This window comes from Athene noctua, chromosome 22, assembly GCF_965140245.1.
Source record: "Athene noctua chromosome 22, bAthNoc1.hap1.1, whole genome shotgun sequence".
NCBI classification, from domain to species: Eukaryota; Metazoa; Chordata; class Aves; order Strigiformes; family Strigidae; genus Athene; species Athene noctua.
In genome coordinates, this window is record NC_134058.1 from 4,147,634 (window position 1) to 4,175,416 (window position 27,783).

General features: G+C 45.9%; 1 protein-coding gene across 6 annotated transcripts in view; it reads right to left on the reverse strand.

Moving 5' to 3' along the window:
• Positions 1–27,783, reverse strand: part of SAMD11 (sterile alpha motif domain containing 11) — a 127,543-nt gene that overhangs the window by 64,702 nt on the left and 35,058 nt on the right. For 5 of the 6 annotated variants that reach the window (XM_074924572.1, XM_074924574.1, XM_074924576.1 and 2 more), the window contains exons 3-4: positions 24,350–24,528; positions 13,809–13,859 (exon numbers count right to left, since the gene is read on the reverse strand). In XM_074924572.1, coding sequence (XP_074780673.1) covers positions 13,809–13,859; positions 24,350–24,528 — 230 coding nt within the window. The remainder of the gene's footprint in view (positions 1–13,808; positions 13,860–24,349; positions 24,529–27,783) is intronic. The other variant, XM_074924573.1, reaches the window with a different exon arrangement.

The window sequence follows — 27,783 nt, forward strand, 5'->3', positions numbered from 1 at the left end:
AATGCCATGCCCCATCTATCCTCCTCATAGGGTGAGGCAGAATGAGTCCTGTGTGCCTCTTGGAGACTGTCCCTCCTGCTGGCAGGCAGGGATGGCTCTGCCCATGCTTTGAGCCTCAAGATCACATACAATAACCTTTCAGTGCTTGATATCAGGCATAAAAAAGTGCAGGTCACTCTGCAGAGGAGGTGTTTCACCTGTGGTGCAGCACCACTCAACAGTACCCAAAAAAGGCAGTGGTTAGGATATTTAGCACAAGTTTGAAACTCAAGCTGTTATTTTTCTACTCCAATTTCCTGCCCAGACTCTGCTGGCATGGCAGTTAACTGCTTTGTGCTGCTCTTCTCCACACACATGGGGATGCTCAGGGGCACTGTGTGAGTGGGAGGCATTAGACACCGAGAGGCAACATGGTACTTCAGCAACAGGAGTTCTAGATATAGCCAAGATAAAAAAGAGGGAGTGATAGTCTCAGTAGACGTAAAACTGCGTAGATACAGAAACTGCAAGGCAGCTGAAGAAGTGGTGAATGAATCTACCACCAGATCAGACTGCGTAAGTCCTTTCCTAATACTTAATCAAATCAAAGGCAAACTGGGAAAACCCGGTCAAAAATGTATGATTGCCTTTGAAGGGATGCAAAGTAAGAAACTGATGCCAGGTTTGGAAGAGAAGAACACGAGAGGAAATAAAACTGAAAAATATTTCTTTTTAAATATGTTTCACTGGCTCTCCATCCCCTTAACGATCACACAGTAAGTGCAGGGATTATATTAAATTTTACTGATCAATACAGTTGCCATAAAACTGTCCCAACCCTCTGCCCCTCCCTACAATAAAGAAAAAAAAATCCAATATGCAAAAGGAGGAATGTCAGGGCTTGCAGGAGAGAAGACACAGGACATTGATTAAGCCAAGGCAAGTGGAGATCAGCGCAGGTGTGTGCCCACGCAGCCTCCACACAGACCCTCCTGTGTCACTCTGAGGAACTCACACGGGATTTCTTTTCCTTGTTCTCAGCCTGACCGGACACAAGTCCGGTTCCAGATTATCTTTCAGTGGTACCCCTGGCTCAGGTAACAGCTTCGCAGACTGTTTATTCTGCAGTGACTTCCTTCTACGTACCATCTGCACCCACTCTAGCCCTTGCCCGGCCAGGTCGACGCGCCAGGAATGACAGAGAATTTGCAGCTCCCAGGAGATGACAGTATTGCCAGAACCTGCAGAAACACAAGTGATCTTTTCTTCTCTGACGACCGCCTCTCCTCTCTCCTCACCATCTCCCCAAAAGACAAGTTCCTGGTGTAAGGATCAGAGCAGTGTCACAGCCAGACTGCTGTCAGAGTCATTTAGCAACAAGCAGACAGTGCGAGTGTGTCGCTCAGGGCTACCCAAACTGGAGCATACGCCCAGGGACAGGACAAGCATGTAAATCAGTCAGTGACTGTGTGAAGGGAATAATGAGCTTTTTATGGAAGCCATTAAAAGGAAAACCCAGATTGGTCTATAAATACTGTTGCATCATTACAGCTCTGAGAAACAACCTTATGTAACAGCACAACTATGTAATGTCAAGACTGGTGTAAAATAACCACTCAAAGGCTCTCATATTGTTTAGTTAGCATTTTTTTAAACCCAAAACAAAACTAATAACCGATTTCCAAAGAAACATATGCACTTCAGCCCAGGCCTGCAAAAAAACCCCACCTTCTGTCTCCCTGCTACACACAGGTAAATGTGGAGCTCGTTAAAAGGACCTCGAGAGACAGCCGTGACCTGGGGATTGCTGCCCATTGTGCTGTCGCCAGAAAAATACCTGACTGCAGCTCCCACATAAAATGCCACCAGTATCACTCTTTTTCCCTTAACCTGCAATGTCCAGCCTCTGTGGGCCATTTAATCACAGATTCATTGATTTTAAGCCCCAGAAGGGACCGTTATATCTACCTTGTCTGACCTCCTGCACAGAACCTGTCAGAAAATCACCCTATCGTCCTCTCAGTTAATAGTGGCAGCTCAGAGTGAAAAAAATGTGTGACCTGTGTTTCTGTCCGCAGGAAGCAAATAGCGACCCTCCATCTCAGAACCACCACCACACTGAATCGAGTGCTCTGGGAGCAAAATAATCTGTTTATTCCCCAGAGCTGATGAATCCTCTCAGCTTCTTCCTTACTAGTATGTAAACCTTCCTACCCAGATGAAAAAAAGCACATTTCACAGGATGACCGCTCTGACTCCCCACCACATGTGCAGCACCAAATCAGTGCAGGATTAACCATCTTCCAGTCCGGCAGAGCAGAAAGTCATCTTGGGATAAGAAATTCTGCAAAATAACTTTCTCCTCAGCATGTCTTGGTTTGCCCTGGCATGGCCTTTGAGTGCCAGAGGTCCTTGAGCAGACAGGCAAGGTCACTCACTGCCTCTGACACTCCCAGGCAGTAAAACTAGGGTCACTGAGTCAGCAGAAACAGAGAAGGGATGTGGATCAGGGAAAGCTCGCAGCTCAGACCGATCAAGGGCTCTTCCCCTCCTCCCTCGCTCCTGCTTATCACCTTGCACACAGCTCAAAACATCCAGCAGCATCTCCCTAATCACACAGCACACAGCCAATACCTTTCCTCTCAGGTCGTCGGTGGACAGAACAGCCAGAGCAGGATAAGACCTAAAGCTGGGCACAGGAGGATTTGGGTCAAGGATTTGAAGGCTCTGATCAGGTGACTACGAAAGAAGTGGATGGGGACAGGGGGGGCTGCAAGGGAGAGCAGCAGAGTTTGTTTCACTGTTAAACAATAGGCAGCATGACCACCTGACAGCCTGTGTCACTTTTCCACCACAGACGGGCAGATACAGCCCCAGGCAAAGAAGCGGGATGCATGCGAGCATATGTATGTGCAGTTCTGAGAAGCAGAGGGGCTGCCTCCTTCCCCCAGACCTCTCCGTGCCTTTACTGCCTCTCCTCATCCCACTCACAGAATCACAGAATCATTCAGGTTGGAAATGACCCTTGAGATCATCGAGTCCAACCCTCAGCCCGACTCTACAAAGTTCTCCCCTACCCCACATCCCCCCACAGCTCATCCCAACGACCCTTAAACACCCCCAGGGATGGGGACTCCCCCCCTCCCTGGGCAGCCTATTCCACTCTCTGACCACTCTTTCTGTGAAAATTTTTTTCCTAATGTCCAGTGTGAACCTCCCCTGAACTCCTCATGCTCCAGGACCTCTCTGGTATAAGCTGGGCAGCCTCAGCTCCTCTGACCTGCCACTCTGCGAACCGCAACGTGACAAACTGCCGGGAGGTGAGCTCCCTTGTCATGCCCTTTCTGGCTCCCTCTTCTTATTTCCCCGAGTTCATCTCTAACTTCTCTATTTCCCGCAAAAACCTAGGCCCCGCATCTACCTGGTGACTGACATTTGTAGCCAGCAACGTGTTCGGCACCACTTTCACATGCTCAACCAAGTGCAAACTGGCCCTGCTATTCAGGAACCCAGCTCGGGGCCTCTGAAGCTCATGGAAAGGCTCCCACCTACCTCCACTGCCACAGGAGTAAGCTGTACCCCGGGACAATTCTGTGCTCTAGGCAGAAGACAGAAGCATGATTTCCAGCAGGCAAAGCTTAGGGCACAGCTGCCTCTCACTTCTTGGCTTGTATTTATATAACTCCTTGGTTATATTGCTCAGTCTTTCGATTGCCTTTTAAAACTTTATCATTGATAAAAAATACTTTTTCAGTCACTCTGTCCTTCTTAGACATTAGTCTTGACAGACAGCAACTTCCCAGCACCCCACTTCTGTCTCTTGGGTATCTCCACCCATCAGACACAGGCAAAAATGGAAGGAAAGGGGAAAGGCGAGGGAAGGGCAAAGAGGAAAGAGGGAGAGGTAAACAAGTTTTCCCAACTGGAGGGAGATGAGAGGCCTGAAAATCCCAACCCCAACCATGGGCAATACAGCCCCAATTCTCCCTGCAGATTTATCTTGAAAAAAAAAAAAAAAAATCATCCTGCAACATCCCAAGCAAAATGCTCATAAAATTTCATTAATGTTCATGACAGTTCATAAAAATGATCAGTAGAGCTGGCAACTCCAAAATTAGGTGGAAATAAGTATAAAGATGTTTTTATTGTAATCCTGCTTTGTCATTCGGCTCTCTGCAAGCCCATAAATAAAAATAAGATGGAACTACACTACACTGATGCTGGACTGGAGATGGGGAAGAGATAAAGCACTGAGATGAAGAGCTAACCCAGTCTATCATTACTGGCACCTTACTCTGATAGTCGGATTTGACATGTGCCCATCCACTCAGGTGCCACAGAAGTGTTTGGCAAGGGGGATGCCCATGCTAGAGATTTTACTATCAGCCAGGCCTAATGGACCTTGAATCCTGCATTTCCACCACAGCTGTAATCTTGGGAGTCAAAAAGCTCGCTGTGCAGCAGGATAAAGGAGCACAGTGACTTCTGAGAAAAGGAGAAGGGCACAAAGCATTAGAAATGAGAGCCTGAATCCAAACAAGGTAGGGAAAACCTTAAACACAGTCATTCACTTTACTACTCCTCCATGGCCAGCAGGATACACCGGCCCCCCAGATGAGACACCTCACCCAGACTTGTAAAAGTAGAGGATTACAGAAGATGGTGTAAGCACCGTGCACGACCATCACTGCAAGGTGCAGCTCCTGGGAAGCACCATCCCCCTGTGATGCTTGCTCTGCTCTTCACAGCAGTGTCCCACTCCTTCAGCCAGCCTTACTGCCCCGGCTCTCTTCTGAGGCAGAAAACGTGAAGACCTTGTGCTATTTTCCTCTCATAAGGACAAGGGACCCAGTGCCCCAAGCTCGCAAGCAGATTGAAGGTTACTTACAGACTCTTTTTTCTCCCACCTTCCATTTTTTCTTAGTGCAGATGTGTATCCATGTACACACATGACCAGTCCCTGGAAAACATCTTTGACTTCTACGTTCTATGCACACACTTGCTGGGCAGCAACCCAACACAAATTCACCAGAGTTCAGAAGGGTTTTCGTAATGGTCCATCTTCATCAGCTCATCTGCCACAACCACGACAAGTGTCCGTAGATTTTTCCTTTGAACATCCATCAAGCCCATGCTATTGATCACCCCCTCCCCTTCCCCAAGCATAGGCTGCAGCTCCCCTTGGCCACTAATACAAAAAAAATAGTTTCACTAAGAGAATAATGAAGGCAACCACAGCAAGCAGGAATGCAGTTGGAGGGTGGGGGGGTGACACCCCCTTATTCTGAGTCAAGAGCATTTCATGAATACCTAAAACTGCCTCCATTCTGCTCTTCCCCTGCCTCCTCACTATACAGACCTTGCAAGTCAACCTCCAGTACTCTCTGCTTCAGGGACTCCTGCAGCTCACATTGGATCCCTCCCTCATCCTAGAACTTCAGTGTCTCTTCATTTTCCTTTCCATCATTTCCCAGGGGCTTTAATGTGTTCTCATGCAAATTTATATACCCTTCTCTCAGTTCCCCAGTTTGTCATTAACACCAACCTATTCATCCCTGCTTACCTCAGATTTCCCCAAGTTTCTAGGTCTCCCACGCTGGATATCCAAACTTGTCCCTTAAAAAATACTTCTGAAACTCTCTTACTTGTCAGAATCCAAGTCACACCCAGCCTCACCCTCTAAGCTAAACAGCTGCTCCTGCTGCATGCATGCAAGTTCAAGGAAGGGCCAAACAATTCCTCTGCCTGCAGCACCAGGGAGCCTGGAGGTCCTGATTTTTTTCCTGACAAGTTTTTTGGCACGTCTGATTTGCACCAGAATCAATGAGCTTGTCCTGCTGACATGTAGAGTGTTCCCTGAAGTTTTGGACTTGTCTAGATGCTGCGTTCCAATGTTCCTCAGTAACAGACAAATAGAAATGTTTTGCTCAGCCAATAAAAAGAATGTGTCGCTGACACGCAGCTGGTGTGCCTAATGGATATAAGGTCTCTTTAAATATCCCAAATTCTTCTCATTTTCTCAATTCATTAAGCCGCCTGCTCTGAACTGATGAAATATTAAAATACCCAGATGAGCGATTTTAAATGGGTGATAGGGTGTAAGTTTAGACAATGAACAGTGGGAACTGATGATCTACAGGAATCACTCACATATCCAATGTATTAAGGACAAGACAGACTTATATTTGAATCCTTTCAGTTTCATAGTAGGCTGTGAAAGGGGAGGTCAGAAACCTCCCATTCCTGAAACATGCCCTTGAAGTTTTGACCCAACATACAATCTAAAAGCAGAAGGGTATGATTCTCCTTTCAACCGCTGAAATGTATCAAGACTGCTTCCCCAAAGCTGCAACCAAGCTTATGTATCTCTCAACAGTATATATACCAAGGTCTTAAGATGCCTTCACATGCTCAGTTTATCCAGAATGCTTCCAGCTGCCCTAAAAAAGGTCCATTATACCCCCCCTCCCATGATAGATACCCTAGAGACGACAATACACTAGGGATAAATATGAAGAGCATTACTCTTGAATAAACATTCCCTCTTTTCTTGCAGATATATAACAGCTTTTCTCATGTTATTTGAAATATAATTGTATTCTTCTAGCTTTAAAATAGAACTAGTTTATCAGCTACCTAATTCACCTTTACCATTGAATCTCTGCTAATACCTAAATGGTCTCCACTCCGTTACCCATCCCTATAGCCAAGTGAAGCTTTCTGGGAATGAATGTAAGAGCAAAAAGTACTGCTGACAAAGTAATTATTTCCGATTAAAGAATAACTTTCAGCAAACCAATAGGTGCTAATTTTCACCTCCCTCTTCCATCCAATCTTCCCTACAAATATGTTCATTCCAGAATCTGCACAAGCAAAGCCATAGATAAGGTCTTGTTTGGCCTTACCCTTACAGGAAAGGGAGAAGCAGAAGTTACTCTAGTAATCTAGTCCTAACCCACTGCCACAGTCAGGGACACCTTCCACTAGCCCAGGTTGCCCAAAGCCCCGTCCAACCTGGCCTTGAACCCTTCCAGGGAGGGGGCAGCCACAGCTTCTCTGGGCAACCTGAGTCTTACCACCCTCACAGGGAAGAATTTCTTCATCATATCTAATCTAAATCTCCTCTCTTTCATTTTAAAACCGTTGCCCCTCATCCTATCCCTACCCCTCTGATCCAGAGTCCCTCCCCCCTTTCCCACAGCCCCTTTCAGCCCTGGGGGGCCGCTCTAAGGTCTCCCCGGAGCCTTCTCTTCTCCAGCTGAACCCCCCAACTCTCTCAGCCTGACCTCACAGGGGGTGCTCCAGCCCCCCGAGCATCTCCGTGGCCTCCTCTGGCCCCACTCGAGCAGGTCCGTGTCCTTCTGCTGTTGGTGCCCCCAGAGCTGGACCCAGCCCTGCAGGGGGATCTCACAGAGTGGAGCAGAGGGGGAGAATGACTCCTTGAAAATCTCAGGCTTAATGCACTCACATGGCCTTGGGGTATGTCCTGCTAGCAGCCTCTGTGGAGTCCAGAAATACACCAACTTCTAGAACTGAATTTCACCAGTGCCTTCTAGCAAGATGGCATCAAGAATGTCTGCTTTCCTGCCAGTACCAGTCTTTTGCAGGGTTTAGATCCACAAATAAAAGGAAACCATATATGCTATTGCATAGAGCCAGAAATCTGTCCTATTGCCATTTGGAGTCCCCAAAAAGCAGTTGATGGAACATCCGGCCCATAGGTAGCAGCTCCTCCCATTTTATCTCAATATCTACACTTTCAGACTTCACATGAGTGCTTTGTGGGTGATCAAACACAAGCAAAACAAAGGTTGCTCTTTTTTTTTTTTTTTCTACAGAACTGGAGGCTTAGCACCTTGGCTTAACCTTCCCAAATTCTCTCACTCTGACACAGAATGTTCTTGTTAACGTCTAGCAGCTATGTGGATTTACTTTATTTCTCTTCTTCCAGTTAAACAAAAGAACACATCCATTTACTTGTGAGGCAGCTATTGTCTAAAATCAAACAGGTATGTCACTGTTTGATGAACAAACTGAGTTCACCCTTCTGGAAAGTCTTTTCCTTCCAACATATTGTCTCCACATAGCCATGCCTTGACTGCCAACAACTGTGACACTAGCCAAGGGCTTCCTTGTATTTATTGGCTTTGCCTTCAGGAAGCACGTCCTGGTTCACAGCTTTAACAGTTACAAAGGTGAGAGCTCTTTGTATATTCCACCAAGATGAGGATTAAAACATTTCCTTAAGCAGTCTACGTCCCAAAGCCACAGCAGAAATAATCTGGAAGGGCCAAATTCAGCCTCATGTTAATTAAGTGTCCTCCTCATTCCAGTCCAGAAGTCACGGTTAATATATTCCGTGGTATTTCACTGGGATCTTTTGAAGCTTTCTATAGCATACAGTCAAGAGCCAGCTTGTCCTCCAAAGTCATCAAGAGTTATGGAAACAGCTCTGCAGGTCTACATACCGTTGGTATCTCATCAGTCTTCTCTGCCCTGATTTAAATCAGATGGGCAAAATCTGACTCATTCTCTTTAGTTCAGCTCACCGTCAGCTTTTTCAAGTGGGGCTACTGCTTCAGCCCTGCTGTCCATTGGTGTCGAGGCAGAAATCAGTGACTGACACGGAAGGGTGAAGGCAGGTCCCCATTTGAAGGCACTCTTTTCCCTCTGCCACTGTCTGGTTTTTCTGCTGTAACTTCAAGGCGCTTATCTGACAAATACCAGCTCTTTTAGGAGCAGATGCTAAAGACTGCAGGGTGTTAAGGGGTCACATCTAGCTTCCAGCTGCTGAAAACTTCTTGTGACCTTTTAGTACCCATTTCAGATCCCCTAGATTAAAAGGCAAAAGCTTACTAGGAAAACTAAATAAAAAAATAAACAGACAGCCCAGAAGCCATCCTATATCAATCCTTAAAGGGCAGAGCAGCAGGATGCTCTGGCACTCGATAACGTTACCTGCATCACACAGCAACACTTTCTGCTGAGTCAGGACCAGCCTTGACATGGTCAGAACCATCTACTTTTCAATTCTCCTCTCCTGCTTTCCTTTTCTCTCCCTGTGTATCCTTCCAAAGGAATGAGCTACATCAGTGAATTTCCCTTTAGTCTGCTTCTCCTGTCACATTTCCCATTGGTTTTCATCTGCTTCTTCCACTTGGCCTGATTTGTTTAATGTCCTTTTCCTTCTTGACTAACCTGTTTCATTCCTCCTTAAATACAGTTTTCTAAAAACTGTGCAGTCGTACCACATAGACCAAACACGTACATGTAACAATCTAGTTGAAGCACTGGTGTTTAAACTCAGTTCTGACTGAGTAAGGGTTTATGCCAGGCCTAAATCAATGTGGAAATGCCCACGAAGTATGTTATAGTCAGTTTTAAACATACACATACACACAGGCTCTTGGCCAAATGTCTGTCTGTCTAAAATACATTCTAATATGGTTCATGCCCATCCAGAAAGGCTGGTTACACACCACTGTAATCTTTGTTTAAACTGTGGTTGTTAAATGCATTTTATTTGCTCTAGGCAAATGATGCTTTTGTTTTCCTTCCATCTCCTTATGCAGACTTCATGTGGTACATACCTGGATAAAATTATCCCCTCGTAGGCCCAGTAAGCTCGGAGTCTCCCCTCAAGTGGCTTTTTGTTCATACAGCAGTGAAGAGCCTCTTTTGCACGCACCTGCCTCCTTTCTTTGTCCCTGTTTTATGCCTGCACAGGCACAGGACCTCGAAGACAGAAACGCTGCCTCGGACACTCAGAGTTTGCTAAAGCACGTGGCTGAACATCGAGATGCCTCCCTCAATCCTCTGCTATGCTCCTTGTCTTTGCACGTAGCTTTAACCAAATTACACACCATCTTCCTTCCTACCAGTCAGGTCATCTTTAACAAGGGCAACAGTAAACAACTCTTGGCTTCCTTGGGAACATGGATGGCTTAATCGCACTGACAGGGTCTTGAAATTCTCAGGTGGGCGAAATGTTTATTCCACCCTGAGCTGCATCACTGCATGGTATTAACACGCGTGGCCTCTTATCTATTTCTCACTCACCTGCCTGCAGTTCCCTCAAGACATCAAGTGGCAACAAATAGAAGGAAAATCCTTTTCCTCTCCGGAACTCTGTTTTATTCCACAATTTATTTTCATGAGATGCCTCAACCTCAGAGAGGTATTTCTGCCTGTGGTGCTGAGCAACTGTGACTCCCACTGAAATCAATGGGAGCGGAGAGTAGGCATCTTGTGGCAGAGACCGGGCTTAACCTTGTGTTTACTGTTTCAAGATTTCACAGGCTTGTCTTGAAATAAAAGGAGAAGTGCATTATTTACTGAACAACTTTAACACATTTCAGCAAATTATTCCAGGAATGGTATGTCCATACAAGGGAGTTCTACCTTAAAAAGGCAATTTTAAAGGAAGACTAGCTGTAAACAAAAACTCAAACCTGTATTAACTTCAAAGCTTAAAAGAGAAGGGAGCAAAGCACCTGGCAAGACACGGAGAGATCCTAATCTCCCCTTTCAGGACAATTTCCCTATCTCAAGCTTTTGGTTCTCTGCATATAGAATGATTTGTACCCAATTAAATGTCTTTTTATCTAGGGCAATGCAGACAGCGATTCTAAGATGGCTAAATCCAATGAATCCAGGTACCCTCTGAAAACTTGGAAAGGAAGATCAAAGACAAACGTGACAAAGAGGCAGGTAAATTAAGATGGCAGGTCTCAGACCTGCTTGATTGAAAGCAGCATGGTGACTGTGTGTATTCATGCAGGTGTGGTGCATCATAATGATTTCCCAGCACGGGTTTGGGGTGACCCGTGTAACTCCCATGTGCTGAATTGTGCAGGTCACTGAGAACAAAGGTCAGCTAAACCTTTTTTGCCACCCCACGATGTATTTTAGATGTGCCTGATGTTTTGCAAAACTGCGTGGCAATTTAGGTCACTTAAACACATACAACTTTTTTCTGTACCAACACATAAACACACGAATTACTTTCTTTGGCACATAGCATAACACATGTTTTTTTCTTCTGAACTAGCTGGATGGGCACAATTTTTAATAGTTGGACTAACCGTTTAATCGGCAAAAGAAAAACTTCTGTTCCCAGGTGGAAACTACTGATGTTTCTGCCAGGAGAGAGTCAAACTGGAGGGAACAGTTACGCTGAGGAAGCCCAAAAAGTGTACTTGCTGACATAAAAACCAGACCATTATTTTATTCTATGCATTGCAAGTTCAGAATATATTTTTTTAAGATAGGGATTCTAATTTCCAAAGATGTTTGCACCCTTAGTTGCCATTGTGCAGAACTGTTGTTCACGTGGCTCTTAATTCAGGCTTGTGTCAGCACTTCTGTTACAAATCTCTGCCTTTTAGGAGTTTATAACTCAGCCATAAAACTCTGCTTTAGGCTGAAACTTAGCATGAGAGGGTCTGCCTGGAAGAAATTCCATTCTTTTGTATTTTAGAGTCCCAAAAGCTGATAGCAACAAACCAGGGTTTTTATTCTAAAGGCTGCCATACAAAAAACTTCAATTTCAACTGGTTTTTATATGAGTGCTGGGTGAGATGTGCCTTCTAGACCGGCTTCTAGGTGCTTACTGACCAGGGTGGGGGTTTGTGTTCTTAACGCTGTAAATTTTAGGAATTATGGGGTTTTGTGCTTCAGGGCCAAAGTCTGTGCTTACTTAAATACCGGTGAATTCCTCTGCCCTCACCCGTTCCCTAATGGAGCATGAATCAGTCCAGGTTTCCCACCCTTCGCTCCCCACTGCCTCCCTGAGCCTCCTGGGGATGCCAGCCTTAATTCATACTCCAGTGCTCAATAAAAATATCGACGGATTTGTCTCTCCGGGTGCACAGTTTAGGCTGTAACGTTCACGCACCGTGTTGCCAACAGAACAATCCAAACTGTCCTCAGGTAGGGGGAAGGGAGTGGGAACATGTGAAAGGGTTAAAATGACAGAGACTATTTGTCCTTCAGTCTTCTGCTGCCTATTTTCACCCTTGAGCCACTGGTTTTTGGGGGAACACACAGAACAGGGACACAACTTGTTCACACTGCGGTTGAAGGGCATGTGATGGAGATGGAAGTCATTTCAAACCCTCTCGGCTCCTGTCACTGATGCTTACATTTGCAAAACATTCTGAGGCTTGTGGATGTAACAGAAATGTCCACATCAGCCACGATTCCGATGGGTATGTCTTCCTAAAGCTCTTACACTCTTCTCTGAAGAAAACACTACGTTTGCTGCACTCAGGTCTTATACACATTAAGTCTTGTCACAAAAGTCATCAGATCAAATTATTTGCACTCCCTTGTCCAGACAATCTGATCTCTACAGAGTATGAATGGTTTCTTAAATGTTTGTGAAGTGTCCAGCATGCAGTAGGCACTTCCACTAGTAGTAACAGAAGTAGTAATAATATTTTCCTACTGTTTTTAAATCTCTAACTGAACAGGAAGTTTACACAAAGCATCAGAAACTCCTTTTAGCAAACCAAAAAAGTTATTAGTGGGCTGTTATTTGCAAGCAGATCCAATGGACCAGATTCTGATTTCTACAGTATCCACATACGTACAAAGCACATACAGAACCAGATTCCAGACTGCTCTGCACCCCATCTACCTCCCTCTGTTCTGTGTTCCCCAAGACATTTCACAGCTGCACAGATTAATTATTCTTGTTCTAGAAAACAAGCTGTACCCGCCAGGCTCAACTATTTCACTCTGGTGTGGTAGTTCAGTATAAAAGAGAAATTTCAAAATTCTTTTTCTTTAGTGCAGAGGCAAATTTCTGCAGCTATAATTTTAAAGGATTAGAAAAGTTTATGACTACTGGCAACTCATAAAGAAAATGCAGTATGCTCAGGGTATCAACTGACCCAGAGGTCACAAAGAAATATTCATGTTTGTAACTGGATATCTTCAATTTATGAATTTCCACCTTCTTAGGGCATCTGATACTGTAGGAAACCAGACTTCAAAACCAATATACCAGACTGGTTTGGCAGTCCTTCTCATAATTCAGACTTCTATGTCATTTCTTTTATTTATGCTTTGTAAAACACTTGTCATTTTTTGAATGTCAATTTTTTCCCAAGCTGACTTGTAAATACTTTTGCACTGCATTTTTGCAGCTGTGATTCAACTCATTCATACTTCATGTTGCAAAATGCAGAGTCCTCTTGGCTCCAACATTTCATACTTCAGCACTGCAGTAGGATGCCTACATGCTGAAGTTTTTGCAAAACCAGGGTGTCTCAGAGTCATCATATTATCTACAGCATCTGTCGTCCAGTGATTGGTGTCACATGCAGCCACAGGCCCACCCTTTAAGGTAGCACTGCTTCAAGTTGGCAAAGCACAACACTGCAACTCCTGAGCAGTTCAGGAGCATCAGTCAGTTTGGCCTTCAATGAGCATTTTGTGCAAAAAATTGCTTTTGCAAATGAGATGCAGATTCACAGGTCTCTCATGTCAGGAAACAGATCTGGGCCACCCCAACCTTGCATTCTTCAAAAAAAGGGACCAGAGGAAAAATATCAAAACCAATAATGGGCTTTCTTTACCAGACTAATCCATTCTTTCTTCCAACATAAAAGAGACTGTTTACCCCCCCCCCAACAACTTTACCCAAAATAAAAAACCAATAGAAAGGGTATGTGGCAAGGGGAGAAAGAAGAACAAAAGAAGAAGAAAAGAACCCACAGCACTGACAGTTAGAAATGTTCATTTACATCTAAGAGCATCCATATGCCAGTAACATATCATAAACTCTTAGCCTACCATACAAAGAGGGTGCCCCAAAATGGTACCTGCAAGAGGTCTCTCGGAAGGAGATGTTTAAATCCCAATGGGTGTGTATCCTGTTAACAAACAAACAGAGAGGTCAATGGCACATGCTGAACACTGCATCTCTTGCTGCTTAAAAAAAGAAATGCTCCATCATGACAACCCACCCATGGTCCTCTCTGAGTCCCTCGCCCTAGCTCTCACCCACAGCTACTGCCTCCTCTCCTCCTGAGCTGGGGGGTGCTGTGAGGAGCCCCCCTGCACACACAGGGCAGTGCTGAGTGCCCCCAGCAGGACTCGCCGCTGTCAGGGAGACCTGCAGGCGAGCTACACAGCGGTGAGAGACCTTCTCCTTGCTGCATGCAGTCTCCTTAATAGATGTAGGGACTGCAGGGTGTTGTCTCGACTAATAGGACACATTCAGAGGAAGCAGAAAGAGCTAAGCATTGACATTTTATGAAGAAAACCCAAATATGTCTGTACTGTATTCCCTCCTCCGCACCCACCCCAGCTGTAAATAAATTATTAGCAATTTCCCACCTCGGAAATTAATTTCACATATTCTGTCACTCTGCTGCTGACAAGCAGGAACAGCAGATTCTAGATGAACAATATCCTAAATTAAGACAGAGCGGCCAAGGGGGTTGTTTTTCTTGTTGGGTTTTTTTTTTTTTTCCCCTTGCTATTAGACAGACTCTACACCAACCCAGAGGGCTAAGGCAGATGCTTGACCTTCTGTGGTGTGGTGACTCCACTCAATACCAGGGAGCACCGATCTCCCCCGCCACGCAGAGGAGGTCTGTAACCACCACTGCTCCTCGGTGTCACCATGATTGATGGGAACCCCAGCCATTTGAGACCAAACTGGCAAGCAAGCCCCTATCCTTGCACAAACCCACTCCCACATCTCTCAGCATCTGCCAGGGAACATGCTGGTTCCTAGCTGTGCGTATAAATCAGCTCCTGCAGATGTAGGTTCCCCAAAGCATTAAACAGAAGTGGCTGCAAATATCACAAGTAGCAGAGGCCAAATGCACTTTGGTGTATTTTGTGTACCCTATAGCACTCCTGCCTCGGCCCTCAACTAGAAAAAGCAACAGCGTGTAGCTGAAAACGATCCGACTGCAGAAAAAGCCTAATCTAAAACCTGCTGAAGTAAAAGAGAGCCTTTCTTACGATCTGAATGTGCTTTGAATTGAGCCAGAAAACACTTAAGCATGACCAGTGAAGTCAATGGGACTTAACTCAGGCTTGAGTGTCTGTTTAAGTGCTTTCCTGAATGGGTGCCCCTGCTTCAGCCTAGTTCAGAAATCAGCTGAAAACAACTCTTAGCACGGAAATAATTTCACATCCAAGACATGATGCTGCTGCAAGTTTTACTAATGTGAATTGCTCTTCCGGCAAGACTGGCTCAGAAAGGGAGCCTGGTTGCTCTCTGAGTAGTTCTTTTAGGGGATTGTTAGACTTTAGTAGATATTAACTTCCACCGATAAAGCTGTGCTCAGAACTGTACTTAGCAGTTCCACATGCACCCACTTTTTCATATTCTTCTTCTTCCTCATATGTAACAGTTTAGAAAACCTATCCCCGCTTTCCATATTCCTGACATTTTATTTGCAAATAGAAATGGATTTGGTACTTCCCAGCTATCGAGCTTATAGCAATAACAGTTGTTCTTCAAAGCTAAAATTCAGACAACATTTGAAAGCTTTCTGGAGAGGACAGGCCAAACTGGGGAGCTGAGTAAAATTTCCATGAACTGAAGCTTGGTCAAACTCTGGGACACATTTGGACTTTCCAGGTAAACTGATCTGAATCCCGAGTTCAAAGCAAACTGAAGCCAGCCCAAGCTCTTATGGCCCTAACAGACCCAGGAGGCTCTGGCCTGCTCACAAGAGAGTGGAATTGGAGGGTGGTAAGCCTGATTTCACACCGCTCCCTGGAATACAAGATTTCCTACATGCACAAAATCTTCATAAACCCCCTTTAATTCCAGCTCAGCACCTTGCACTGTGCAAATCAGATCCTGGCAGCTGCACAGTGGAAGTGGGGAGAGCTCCAAATACTGCACAGCAATGAACTCTGTGGGACCAGCTGGAAATCAAACGGCAAGTCTGAAAAGGAACCTTGTGCATCTCCCATTTCTTTGTCCACAGAACATTCTTCAGTTCCCTCAAAAAAACTGGAAGGGTTTGGCCCCGAGTTATATCTAGATTAAATGCTGTGTTTGTCTGATGAAAACTCCATGGTCCCTTTCCTGATAAAAAAATTACAATTCAGAAAACCTGTGGTTATGGTAACCCGCCCCATGGCCCCTCTCTGCAGGCAACACACACTTCCTCCAAGCAGTTCCTCCGAGCTCCTTCAGAGCCCAACAGTGGCCCACAGTCCACTTGGGACCCTACATGTGCTCCCACTACACCCCCGTGTGTGCTCCACAGGGCCCTCGCAGAGCCTACGTAGGGGGCACACAAAGACGCACAGCAACAGAGCACCCTGTTCTGCCTAACCTTTCGGTCTCACCCCAAAACTCAGGTACGTGCCTCTCCTTTCCATAGATGCTCAGCTTTGGAGCTCACAACATGTAGTAGACATCCACCTATTATAACACCACCTGGCAGGTAAAAAGTGGTTTCCACACTGGACGCTCAAAGCAGGGCTGCAACGTTCCTTTTCTCCGTGCAGCTAATACACCCCACTCCAAAGCTCCCATCCACACCGGGAGCTGCCATCGCTTCCAGCTCTCTGGCTCAAATCCTGGGACATAAAGGGAGCGCCCGCATCCCACCCAAATGCCAAGGAAGCAGGTAGGCAGGTACCGCCCAGCCGTGGCACTGCAAGAGGGCACAAGGCTGGAGGGTGACATGATCTGCTCAGGCAGCAAAGGGAACTGAGAGCAGAGCAGGAGCTTGCCCAGGTTCCCGGCTCAACACTTGGGTTCAGTCTCTAAATTAAACTCTCAGCCTTCCATAAAATGTAACTTCTCATGGTCTGTTGCAGCTGCTGACATGGGCAGACTGCAGATAGTGATCCTGAGTGTCGGGCGAAGGCATGGCTCATAATGAGACTTAGCACAGCTAAACTTCAAAGTATAAGAACGCTGCATCGGAGAGTTATAAGTAGGAGGGAGGGAAAACCTCATACCGAAGGAATAGCTCGGATCCATATAGAGGCAGAAACATCTATCTGCCGCGATGGATAATTAAACACCCATATTTAGACAAATGAATAGGTGAGAATGAAATTAAATTCTAATTATCTTTTTGGGGGGGGAGAGGGAGGGGGCAATGGGGAGCAGAACCAAGCACTCATTCCACATCTCTATGCCGTTATCACCAATTAGATTTCCGAGGCTAATGTACGTCTTGCTTTAACGGGTTATTCATCCAGTTGAAATCAAATTACTAATAATTTGCAAACTATCAGCTACACAAACCCGTCCTTGGGTTGTATAAAGGGTGGTGAGCAGAAGCCACTCCCTTACAAATTAATAACAGAAAGGAGGGGGGAAAACATAAAAACCATGGCAAGCCAAGGTTCTTAGAGCTGCCACTATCTCTCCCACCTCCTCACCCACCCAAGGTTGCGGACACAGTGTGATCGGTTTGAAAGGGTTCAATAAAAATGAGCAGATGAGCCCCATAGCAACAGAAACGAGCAGGGAGGGCAGTCAGGGGGGTACACAATCGGGGGGGTTGGGGGGGTAACAAACTGCTGTATCAAGGCACTTCAGCACGGAGGGATTAGAATGGCAGGTTTCGGTTTGTGTAAAGGATGAAGTTGCTTATATATGTATGTGAATCCAAAAAAAATTAACAGGAAGGACTGCTGCTATTCAAGACATCTCTGGAGCCTGGACTGGAATGAGAATCCAGCCCAGAAAAGAAAGTGACAGAGCTGGCAAAATAATGGAGAGCAGCTGGGATAGTTTTTAATTTTTAAGTTGTTTCTTTCCTTCCCTGTCATTTCTTTTTCACCCTAGCAGTCCCTGCAAGCTTTCAACACCAGAGTGGCAGCCGTGGAAGAGGCCAGCGGAGTGAGTCAGGCATCTCCCCATCGTCTCGTCACTCCAGGGGCAGTAACAACCTCATTCTGCAGCTGAGCCTCTGCGCCGTGGCCAGCTTGTGTTCTGCTGCTGCCTTTGGCTGGCTCTGCTGGCCCAGGTGCGTGCTGCAGTAACTGGTACACGTGCCACAGAAGTGTGGGGAATACCGGGCAGCATCCAGCTACAGGAACAGGTCACCCTGCCAGAAGGAGAACCCATCACAGCCCCATCTCTTACCCACAACTGTCCCTTTCTGCTCCCATTTAATTATAAGACCAACACTTCCTTTGGATGGAGTTTGTACCTTTCCATTTTCTAGCACAGGCAAGGCCACAGAGAAAACACTGACAAGGTTCCCCCCAGCCTCTGGTTTAGAAGACGGCACTGAAGGAACAGTGCTGGCCAGAGGGGAGTTAAGGACTCCTGTTCAAGTGGCAGAGCCCAGCGCCACCACGGTCACTGGGAACTCAGAGTGCCCGGTCAGGCCCAGGTACGACCATCCTGCATGGACACACAGAGCCCTGAGGCACAGGGTGAGGCCCGTGGGGAAGAGATTTTGCAGATGCCACCCTGCAGGCTGCTTGGGTGACTGGTCAGAGTTAGCTCTTCTCTTCTCCCCATACATCACTGCTCCCACAGGCTCCCTATATCCATGCCACGCTATTTTCAGGCAGCCAACATTAAGAAGCTTGTGCAGGCAACGAACAGGGGCAGGCTCTTTCAGGAAACCTCATACATGATGGCTGGAAGAATGACCTTAAAACTGCAGCAAGACTGAGACTTGGACTTTGGGCATCTGGGCTATTCTCCACCATGGAATTGAAGTTGCCAGGGTTAGATATAAGGAGATACAGAGAGCAGCCAAGAGCACTTGTGAGTCAAGATTTCATTTCCTTTCATTCTCACACTTCACCTTTCTTTCTGGTCTCATATCTCCTTCCTGAGCAAGAAGGGATTTCTTGCTGTTTATTATATTTTATCCTGCAGCATCCCTGAGAAGTAAGTAGCCATTTTCTCTCTCTCTCTCTCTCTCTCTCCCTCCTCAAATATATGTCCTCATTAGGTCAATGACATGCTTCCTGGCACTCTAGACCAAGTGCAGCCTTTGCTTCCCAGAGGGACCTTTAATATATTTATTGAATACGGTGACTGTTATTAAGTGGCGCATTGTTCAGAGAAAAAGGGGGAAGGAGGAAGGAAAGAGAAAGGAGAAAGGAGAGCTTGCAGAGGAAAGAAGAGGGGACTGACAGAAAATAACCAGTGGGAGCTGTGAAAAAAGTGTCATAAAGCAGCAAAATACGTCTCCAGCCACAAGAGGGGCCCTGCCTCCCTCCTTCTCTTGAGTCCTGGCAATTAGAAGAAGGGCTGTCGAATCTAATGTAAGAGCCTGATTCACAGCTGGAGCCCAGAGCCCTGCTCTGTCATGTCTCTAGTCTCTCTTCAGTCGTGTGCTGCCTGGAAGAGCCTTGTCAGCTTAGCCTGGACCCCAGACATACTCTGGCTTTGGCGGCAGGCGAAAAGCAGTGTTGTATATATCCTGCCACGAAACTGAGCTCCACCAGGACATCACACAGCTCTCATCCCAGGGCAGCACCAGGGTGGAAAATCTGGGAGCATCGCAGGAAGAGGCCGAGCAAGAGAAAGAAGGTAAAGGCAGTGTTGTGTACATTGCACATCAGCCGAGAAGGCACTGGAACCTCATGGCTCTGAATTACAAGCAGGTGCATGTGACAAATATAATGGGGGGATGCTTGGGTTTGATCTTCAATCAATTAGGGAGTCAAAGAGCAGCAGCCTTATGGGATATAAGAAATAGCTTTCCACTTAGAAAGGCAGGCAGTGGAAAGGCTGACAGCCACTACCATTAAGGCTTAGTGGAGGTCAGTAATTTTGCTATTAGAAAATGGATGCTGAGCGAGGAGAATGCTGTAAAGCTGGTCTGCGAGGTGAGGGATGTTGGGGGACAGGAGAGAGCAACTTGCCCCTCTCTGGACTCTATCCATGTTCATGTGGGAATCAGAGCAAGGAGACAGTGTTCCACCACTCCTTGAGTAAGCACCTTCATTTCAAATGCTCTCCTCTGGTTTGAAATAACATTAACCCCATGCCAGGTGCTAGATACCAAGGCCATAACGCTGACACAGCTAGAGAAGGTTTGGGGGCGTGGGGGGCACTGACATGAAAAAAGGAGGAAGGCGTTAAGGGTAGTATGAGGTTCTCCAGAAATCTGTTTCTCGTTGCACAGACACCCTGTTATAGGACAACTTTTGTTGTTTCTCCTAAAAATGGCTTTTATTTCACAGCAATATTTGGCAAGGAACCCAGCCCGCTGTGTGCTCTCATTGTACAATCTGCTCCTACCTTTGCTCCCAATCCTCTTCTTTTAATACAAGAATTTCACAGGCATTTTCACCATACATGTCCATTTGCACCTATCCTGCTCATTACTCAGTCCAGTGTACACATCCACTGATATGCCACAAGGGCTCCTTCAGAGACAGGTCAGGTCAAAAACTTTCACCATTTTAAACAGGTGCTTAAGTATCACTGCCTCTTGTTATTAGCCATGCCACCACATTTTGCTGGGGACTTAAGACAAAGCTGTGTGTGAGCAGTTCCTAACCTCCCCTGCTCAATCTCAGGTGCTATCATTACATTTCCTCTCTTTCCTTGCCTCCCATACTAAAGAAAAAGGGCAGCCTTTAAGACAGAAATTAAATTCATGTATCCACAAGACAATGCTGGGCTTAAATCCAACAGCAAGTGAGGATCTCACCGTGAAAGCTGAACCTTACTCTGGCTACACTGGCTTTCCGCTGCTTTGGAGATTCTTGGGATAGCATAATAGAGATCCTTAAATGCAGTTTGAACCTCAGTATGAAGAAGCTCACAGGCTGTTCCTGGGGTAATGCATTTACCAATGTCACTTGGAATCTCCCAGGCAGTGTAAGGAAGTTAATGCTCCCCAAACTATTGCAGAGCAATGGAATTTGTAGTTTCAAACTTCCTCTGCATTGCTTACTTTGTGTCTAGGATAAACCAGAGCATGGTAACAAAAAAAAAAAAGTCTGGCATAACTAGGTTTAGCTTGCTGGGGGGGGAGGCAGCTTAGTTAATAGTCTGCAAGAAGGAAAAAGGCTTCAGGAAGCCAAAGTTTCCAACTGAAGTCTGGTCTACATAGTTCTTGTACCAGTTCAGCTATGCCAGTATTATTATGACTAAAATAACCATCCAGGTGACATGGGTGTATTGGTACAGAAATGCCCTACACTGATACTCTTTTCAGGAAAAAACTATTTTGATAGCCAGACAAGCACTCTCACCAGGAGTCAGTACAACTTAACCAAAGCAGAGTAATTACGGCAACGCCACTGTTGCATGTAGGCAATGTTGTAAAAGAGCAAGATTTTCAGGAACCTGAAATCTGATCAAAAGAAAAAGGATTTTCCTCTGCAGTGCTGTCCCAATAATCTTCAGAGCTGAGTGCTTACAGTCTGGGTATCAAGCTACGGTATCAAGCTCAGCAGATGCCTCCGGTTACGTGAGACAAGATTTTAAACCCTCTGTCTTCCAGACAAGAGGCATCACACAAAGGCTACTTAGCACGCCCTGCAAAGAAGGCTAAAGAGGACTCAAGGGGTCTCACTACAAGATGAAAACATTCACCTTTAAGCTTGGGTCACCTGGATTTCAAAGCAGATGAGCCAAGCTCACTTCAGTGTGAGGCTTGGTTTCCTTAACTTCATTACATATGCGCACGGCAGCGAAGTGACACAGTTTTGCAAAGACCTGGTTGTGAGATGAGTTGGCATGCAGGGAAATGCACTGACTTCAGTGGTAGCTACAGGTCTCTGCTCCTCTCCAGGACTGCAAGAACATAATGAGGTGGGTTTTCTGGTTTTCTCTGCCTCAGACCTCCTCTGAAGGCCATCACCATGGGCAATTGCCTACAATTACAGAGGAAATCACTGTCAAAGGCTAGGGTGAAGGACTAGTCATGAAACTAAGCTTCTGACTCCTATTCTAATCCCCAGAGTCTCTTCTTCACCAATACCCAGACCTCAAAGTAGCAGAAAGCAACAATGCCAACAATGGAAGGAAATGGACAGTACAAAGGAAACTGGGAACAGGAGAAAAAAGGCAACAGTGTTCAAAGAAATAATGCAAGTGTTTATAATAGTAAGTGTAGGAAGGTGTGCACGAGGGCCATCCAGGGGTACAAGAGGAAAACACAGGTTTGCTCAGGCCCTGACCTTGTTTTCCTACTATCACAGTTTAACCTATTTCTCCCTCTCAGTGGGAGACCATAAAACCTCAGCCCAATCCACCACCAACCGGGGAGGATACAACAGGTGAATTAAAAACAGAAAGCAGATGGGGCACTGTCTCTGCCGGGCCCCAGCTGTCATGTCTGCGAGCTGTCTAGCCTTGCTGCTGCTGCTGCTGTCTCTGGAGCCAGCCCCATCACACCTTCCACCCCAGTCCCTGGGCTGCTAATGACACCCGGAACGGAGCCAGAGCCTGCTCCCTGCAGCAGCACCGGGCAAGAGCAGGGCCAGGTCGCGTCCATTCACCGCTCTCGAGCAGGTGGAAATGGCCAGTCCTCCCCCTCTTCGGGACAGGAGGGCTGGGGGACCAATTTGCAAGGGACAAAATGCCTGGAAATGCTGAGGGATTTGAGCGGTAGATGTTCCCTGCCGGGGCGCCAAGCACTGGCTTACATGCTCTTTTTTCTGTTATTGCTGCACTCATCACAAGGGCTGCCTGGCCCCTGTTTGCCCCAGCTATTCTAGTTTTTCCCTCACACACTGTGTCAGAGCTCCCAGGAAAATGAAAAGGAGAACAACTGTACAAAAGCAATGAGAGTCTAACCTACCTGGTAAGAACCATGCACTCCTCTAAGAAATCAAGACAAAGCTTAAACAAGAGACCTTCAGACAAACTGATTGAGAAGTACTGAGAAGCACAGAAATGGTAAACTGGGGGACCACTGGCTAATAACTATTATTTTTTTTCTTCATTTCCTAATAAACAAGGCAAAGCAATTACAGTAATTAAAGATTTAAGATAAGAGCACTTTATATTTGGGGGGCCGAGCATATCAATTATATAGTTATCATGTTCTCCCTCCTAATGAGGCAATCTAGCACTATAATTTTGCAGAATTAAAAGCATAATTAAAGGGGGCAGGAGAAGAAGGGCAGTTTACCAAAACTGATTAAGAGGGTTCCCTCTCCTCTGTGGCTCCTGTGCACACGCACAGTGCAGACGCATTCCCCAGACACCTTTTCATTTCCAAGCGATAACCCTTGAACATGGCTGTTGGACAGCTGCAATGATAAACCCAGACTTTAATTACAGGCGGGTTTTATGAGAAGAGCTGGTTACTGTTTTGTCTCCCTACTTTCAAGCTCGCAGCTGCTGGATGTACCAGCATCTGTTGGAAGGCAAGGGGGGGAATAGCTTATCTACTCAGGAGCAAGGAACACATAAAACATAAGAAAAGCAATTACATGCCTTCGGTTTCCACTCCTCTGTTTTTATAGGGCTTGTCTTAGAATCTGAGTGATTTTATGCATCAGAGGAAGATGACAATCAAGATGAGTTGCAATGATATGCATGGGAGGCTGAGACACAGTGCCTTTAGGTATTTATTTTCCTGTAGTTACAGGTCTTCTAAACATCGTATTTTTTCAGAGGGATGAGAGAACCCAAAATTTTGCAGCTCAGTAGTATGGGCACTGAAACCATACATGGGACATACAAAGTGACAGTTACCAGGATGTAACTCAAGACAATCCTTTCTCCTCTTCCTTTAACCCGGCCTGATTGCAGGATGATGTGTATGGTACTGAGAAAGACACCATCAAAATATGTAAGTACTGAGGTCTCAGTATCCGAGTGACTCTTTGCCTACTGCAGCTCCACTACTTCTACTTTTAGACCACCGATGAGTGAGGCACAGCTATGCTCTTTGACACTTGTAATCAAGAACATGTAACCACAACCGCTGCTGCTGCCTCCTTCCTAAACTTTGTTCCCCGACATTAACTCATCCCGTTTATATGACACCAGGATTGAGGGACAACTGAAAGCAAAAGGCAGGACTGTGGACCCATACACCTCTGCATATTTTCAGACAGCTACGTAAAAGGCCCACAGATGACTTTTTAGTCATACTGTTCGTTGGCCCCAGCAGGCACAAAGACACAGAACACTGGACAAAGGGTGAAATACAACTTAAGAGTCTGCAAATACAGAGGCCTTCAGTGCAAACACAAGGCCCATGGTGCAAGGCCCCATAGAGCCTTCCTCACCCCAAACAGGAGTGAGTAAGTAGAAAAGAGGACCCAGCTACTCTTTCTGAGCTCTAATGTGACATTTGCACTTTAATTTCAGGCCCTGGAGGTGACTCCACCGGGCAGCCTGGGCAGTACTGGCCCACAAAGGCTGGTCACCTGCTACCCAGTCTTCCCCGGTTTTGCTCTTGCAGTGCAGCATTCCCTGGCAGGAACGTACCTTCTTTTCATGATACTGATATGGAGATCCTCCTCCTGCTTTACTTCATGGTGTTGACCATTGCTCTTATCACTCTCTTCGCTGTCGTCGCTATGTGAGAAAATTGAGGTCAGCTCTTTCTTCGGGATCCTGGTTGGAGGTAAGGGGATTGTCCTCTTCTCTGCCAGGCGACCCCGGTTCTGGCATAGGATGGAATTAGTTGGAAGGGGAAAGGGCAGGAGGAAAAGAGAAGAAAACAAGAATTTGGTTAGGCAACCCAGAACCAAGCAGGTCCTCTCAAATGGCTTCCCTGTGAAGGCAATGCTGTTAGTCATCACCGGCTTCAGGCTGGTGTGTTGGGTGGGCAAAGGCTATGTTCCTTTTGCAAAAGACTTTTCAGCAGAGGCATATCTATATCTAGTTCTCCAGTTCTAATATTGAAGCCACGCACTTCCAGCCTCTCCCCACCTCTTCATTCCCAGCTTGCATCTCATCCACGCCAATAGGAAAGAGGGCAGCAGAATTAGGCACCAATCTCGCTTTCCAGAATATTTCCTACCAAATGTTGCACATTAGCATAGCAGAACAAGTTAAATTAAACCTTTGCCAGTAGCCCAGGGAAGATGTGATCCAGATAATCCAGAACGCTTTTGACTGCAAGGAGAAAACTGCCCAGGCCAGCCAGCAGCGGGTTTGTCTCTCACAACAGTCCACATTAATTTCAACTTGAATTACTGAGGCTACTTTTCACTATTCATTTGCAAGTTCAGATGAATCCAGCAGGTCCTGCCTTGTGCAGACTTTCCCTAGGTGGTCCTGGCAATGTACTTCCCTCAACAATTCACTTCTGACAAGACACAAATAAACAGGAGGAAAACTCCCAGAAGGCAAAAGCTGCTTTTTCACTGCATGTGTATTTGTATACAGAACCCAGCACAACATGACCCTGGTCCCAACCTCCTATCTTCTGCAAGGAGTAAGAATATATTACAGATTGCTCTGTCCCTGCACCCTTTGTGCCTGATCCACAAGAAGATATATACCTAGTGCAGCCTAAGCTGGAGTGTGTTGAGTTTTTAGCTCTCAGACATGTTTCTAGCACTTGGGGTGTTTAGTTTGAGCTGTGATTGACCACAAGAGCATCATCACATGAGCACTTACAGTGGAAGATGTACACTGGAAACCCAGGGAGACTGTAATGTCACCGCCCCACAGAATTTAAAATTTTAGCAAACAAAATCATGAAACTGGGAGGGGAACCACAGCGAGGGGGAAATGAAGCACAGTTTCACGCACATTCTTTGTACAGATATGCAGGCATACTTCCTTCAGTAGGACAAGTCATACAAAAGAAAAATATCTTTAGCAAGGACTGGAACAAAAGGAAGAAAGGTGTGTGAAACAGGTCGAGTTAGCGCAGGGTAACATTTAACTAGTAACAGCTTCCCTGAAACGTCAACTCCAACTTTCCAAATAAACCTGGCAAAATGAAAACATCCTGGGAAAGCCAGTCAGGCTCTCTGCAGGGGAGAATGGAGGAAGACGAAGTGATAGAAGAGCCCATGTTTTTTGAATTAAACAAATTAAGAACTTTCCACAAATACAAAACAAAAACTTCTTGTTTACCTCTGTCAATAAATTCCAGTTGTGGTCATTAAGGGGAGCCCTAATCGTTGTGATAATTAGCTAAATCCATCTGGAAGGCATCACCCCAAGGAGGCACATTAGCTTTCCCCTTCTGATGCATGTCCGAGCCAAGAACACAGCTGTCTGTGAACAGCAGACATCCAAGGGAGAGAAGAGCAGTGGGCCAAACTGGCTTAAAATGGGAAACTGTGTGTATACAAGGAAAAAGACGTGGACTTTCTTCTTGAGAGAGATGTGAAGAAGAAAAACACCCCTGTGGGCAGCAACAAGGTGAATGCTCCTACACCTCTGAGTATCCCAAGTACAAAACGAGGATCAAGCTGCAACAAGCTCTGTAGCGAGTCCAAACACCCAGACTCAGACCCAGGAGAATCTCCTGAGTGTGGATATTGTTGGGGACTCTCAGAGATCCACCTGCCCAAGGCAAATGGCTATGGTGTGAGGGGCCAACAGCCCCTATGTGACAAACAGCAAATGCTTTCGCTCGCCCCTGGGGGCTCCCCTACACAGGAGCAGAGATCCACTCACACCGCCCTTTGCAAAGAGGTTTCTCACTGTCTGTTCCCTGGAGGAACGCGCGATATAAATCGTGCATCTCCCACCCTTAAATATTTTTTGCATACTAGGTGCATTTCCACCCCTACCCCCTCTTTTCTGCTCCAGTGTGTGCAGAGAATGTGCACAGAGCTTACCCTCGGTCTAAAGCCATCTCAGTAACTCCAGCTAACACAGTGCAAAAGGGCAGTAGGGAGAAGAGAAGAAAAGAGTGAGGGGAAGGGAAGGAAAAGCAAGGAGGGCAGTATTTGCACCAGACTTCTGTCATGCTGAAAAGCTAGGACTTGATATCAGCATGAGCTTTAACACGCCAAAGCTCTCTATATTTTTCTGAAGTTGCAATTTATCACAACAATTAAAGGGGGAGGGGAGGGAGGGTGTGCAAATTTCCACTTCAAAATAATTGCAATTCACTCTCTGCTGTGACTTCACAGGCTAAAGAGAACGGCACTGATCAGATACTAAAAATCATTTTATGGCCATTATGGTACCTTCGAGCAGTTACCAGGTCTCAGTGGCTGCCCAGGGACTCATCAGCCCTAACAAGAGTGAGAGTGCAGCAAACAGGGAGGCACTAAACCTGCAGAAACAGCCCACCAGACCAGGAGCACAGGCTCCCCCTTTCCCCAGCTCCTCAGAAGGCTTATTCTCTAAAGCTGCTGCATATATACACACCTATACATACACACATATATGCCTATATATATACAAATATATATACCTACCTATGGAGTTATCACCTAACACACAGAGCCCTTCTTCCCTTAAAAGACAAACGAAGGGACAGGAATGGAGAAGAGAACCTGCATCTGCAGCAATCTCTGCTCATGGGTCACCTGTACTACGTTTGCTCTGACCAGGGGCCAGACGTGGAGCACATCAGAACCAGGGCCACAGTGGTTCCAGTGCCCTCATAAACACCTCCATTGCAGCACTGGCAATGCATTTTTTAAAGCTGTGTTTACTTTGTATTTTTGGCATTAGGTTTGGGGCGTTTTATTTATTTATTTATTTATGACATTTCTCCATTCCCAGAAAATTAAAACAGACTGAACCAATCAATTTTGCCTTTTATGTTCATCTATAGTCAGTTTTGAATCAATTGCACTTTCTTAATCTGTTTAGAGGCATTCACCACTATATACATTACTTTTAAATTAAGCACAAAGGTAGCCAGAAGCCTGGTCCAGAACCTGCTACAATCAATCGCCTTTCCACTGACTTGAAAGGGCATTGGTCCAAGCTGCAAATAA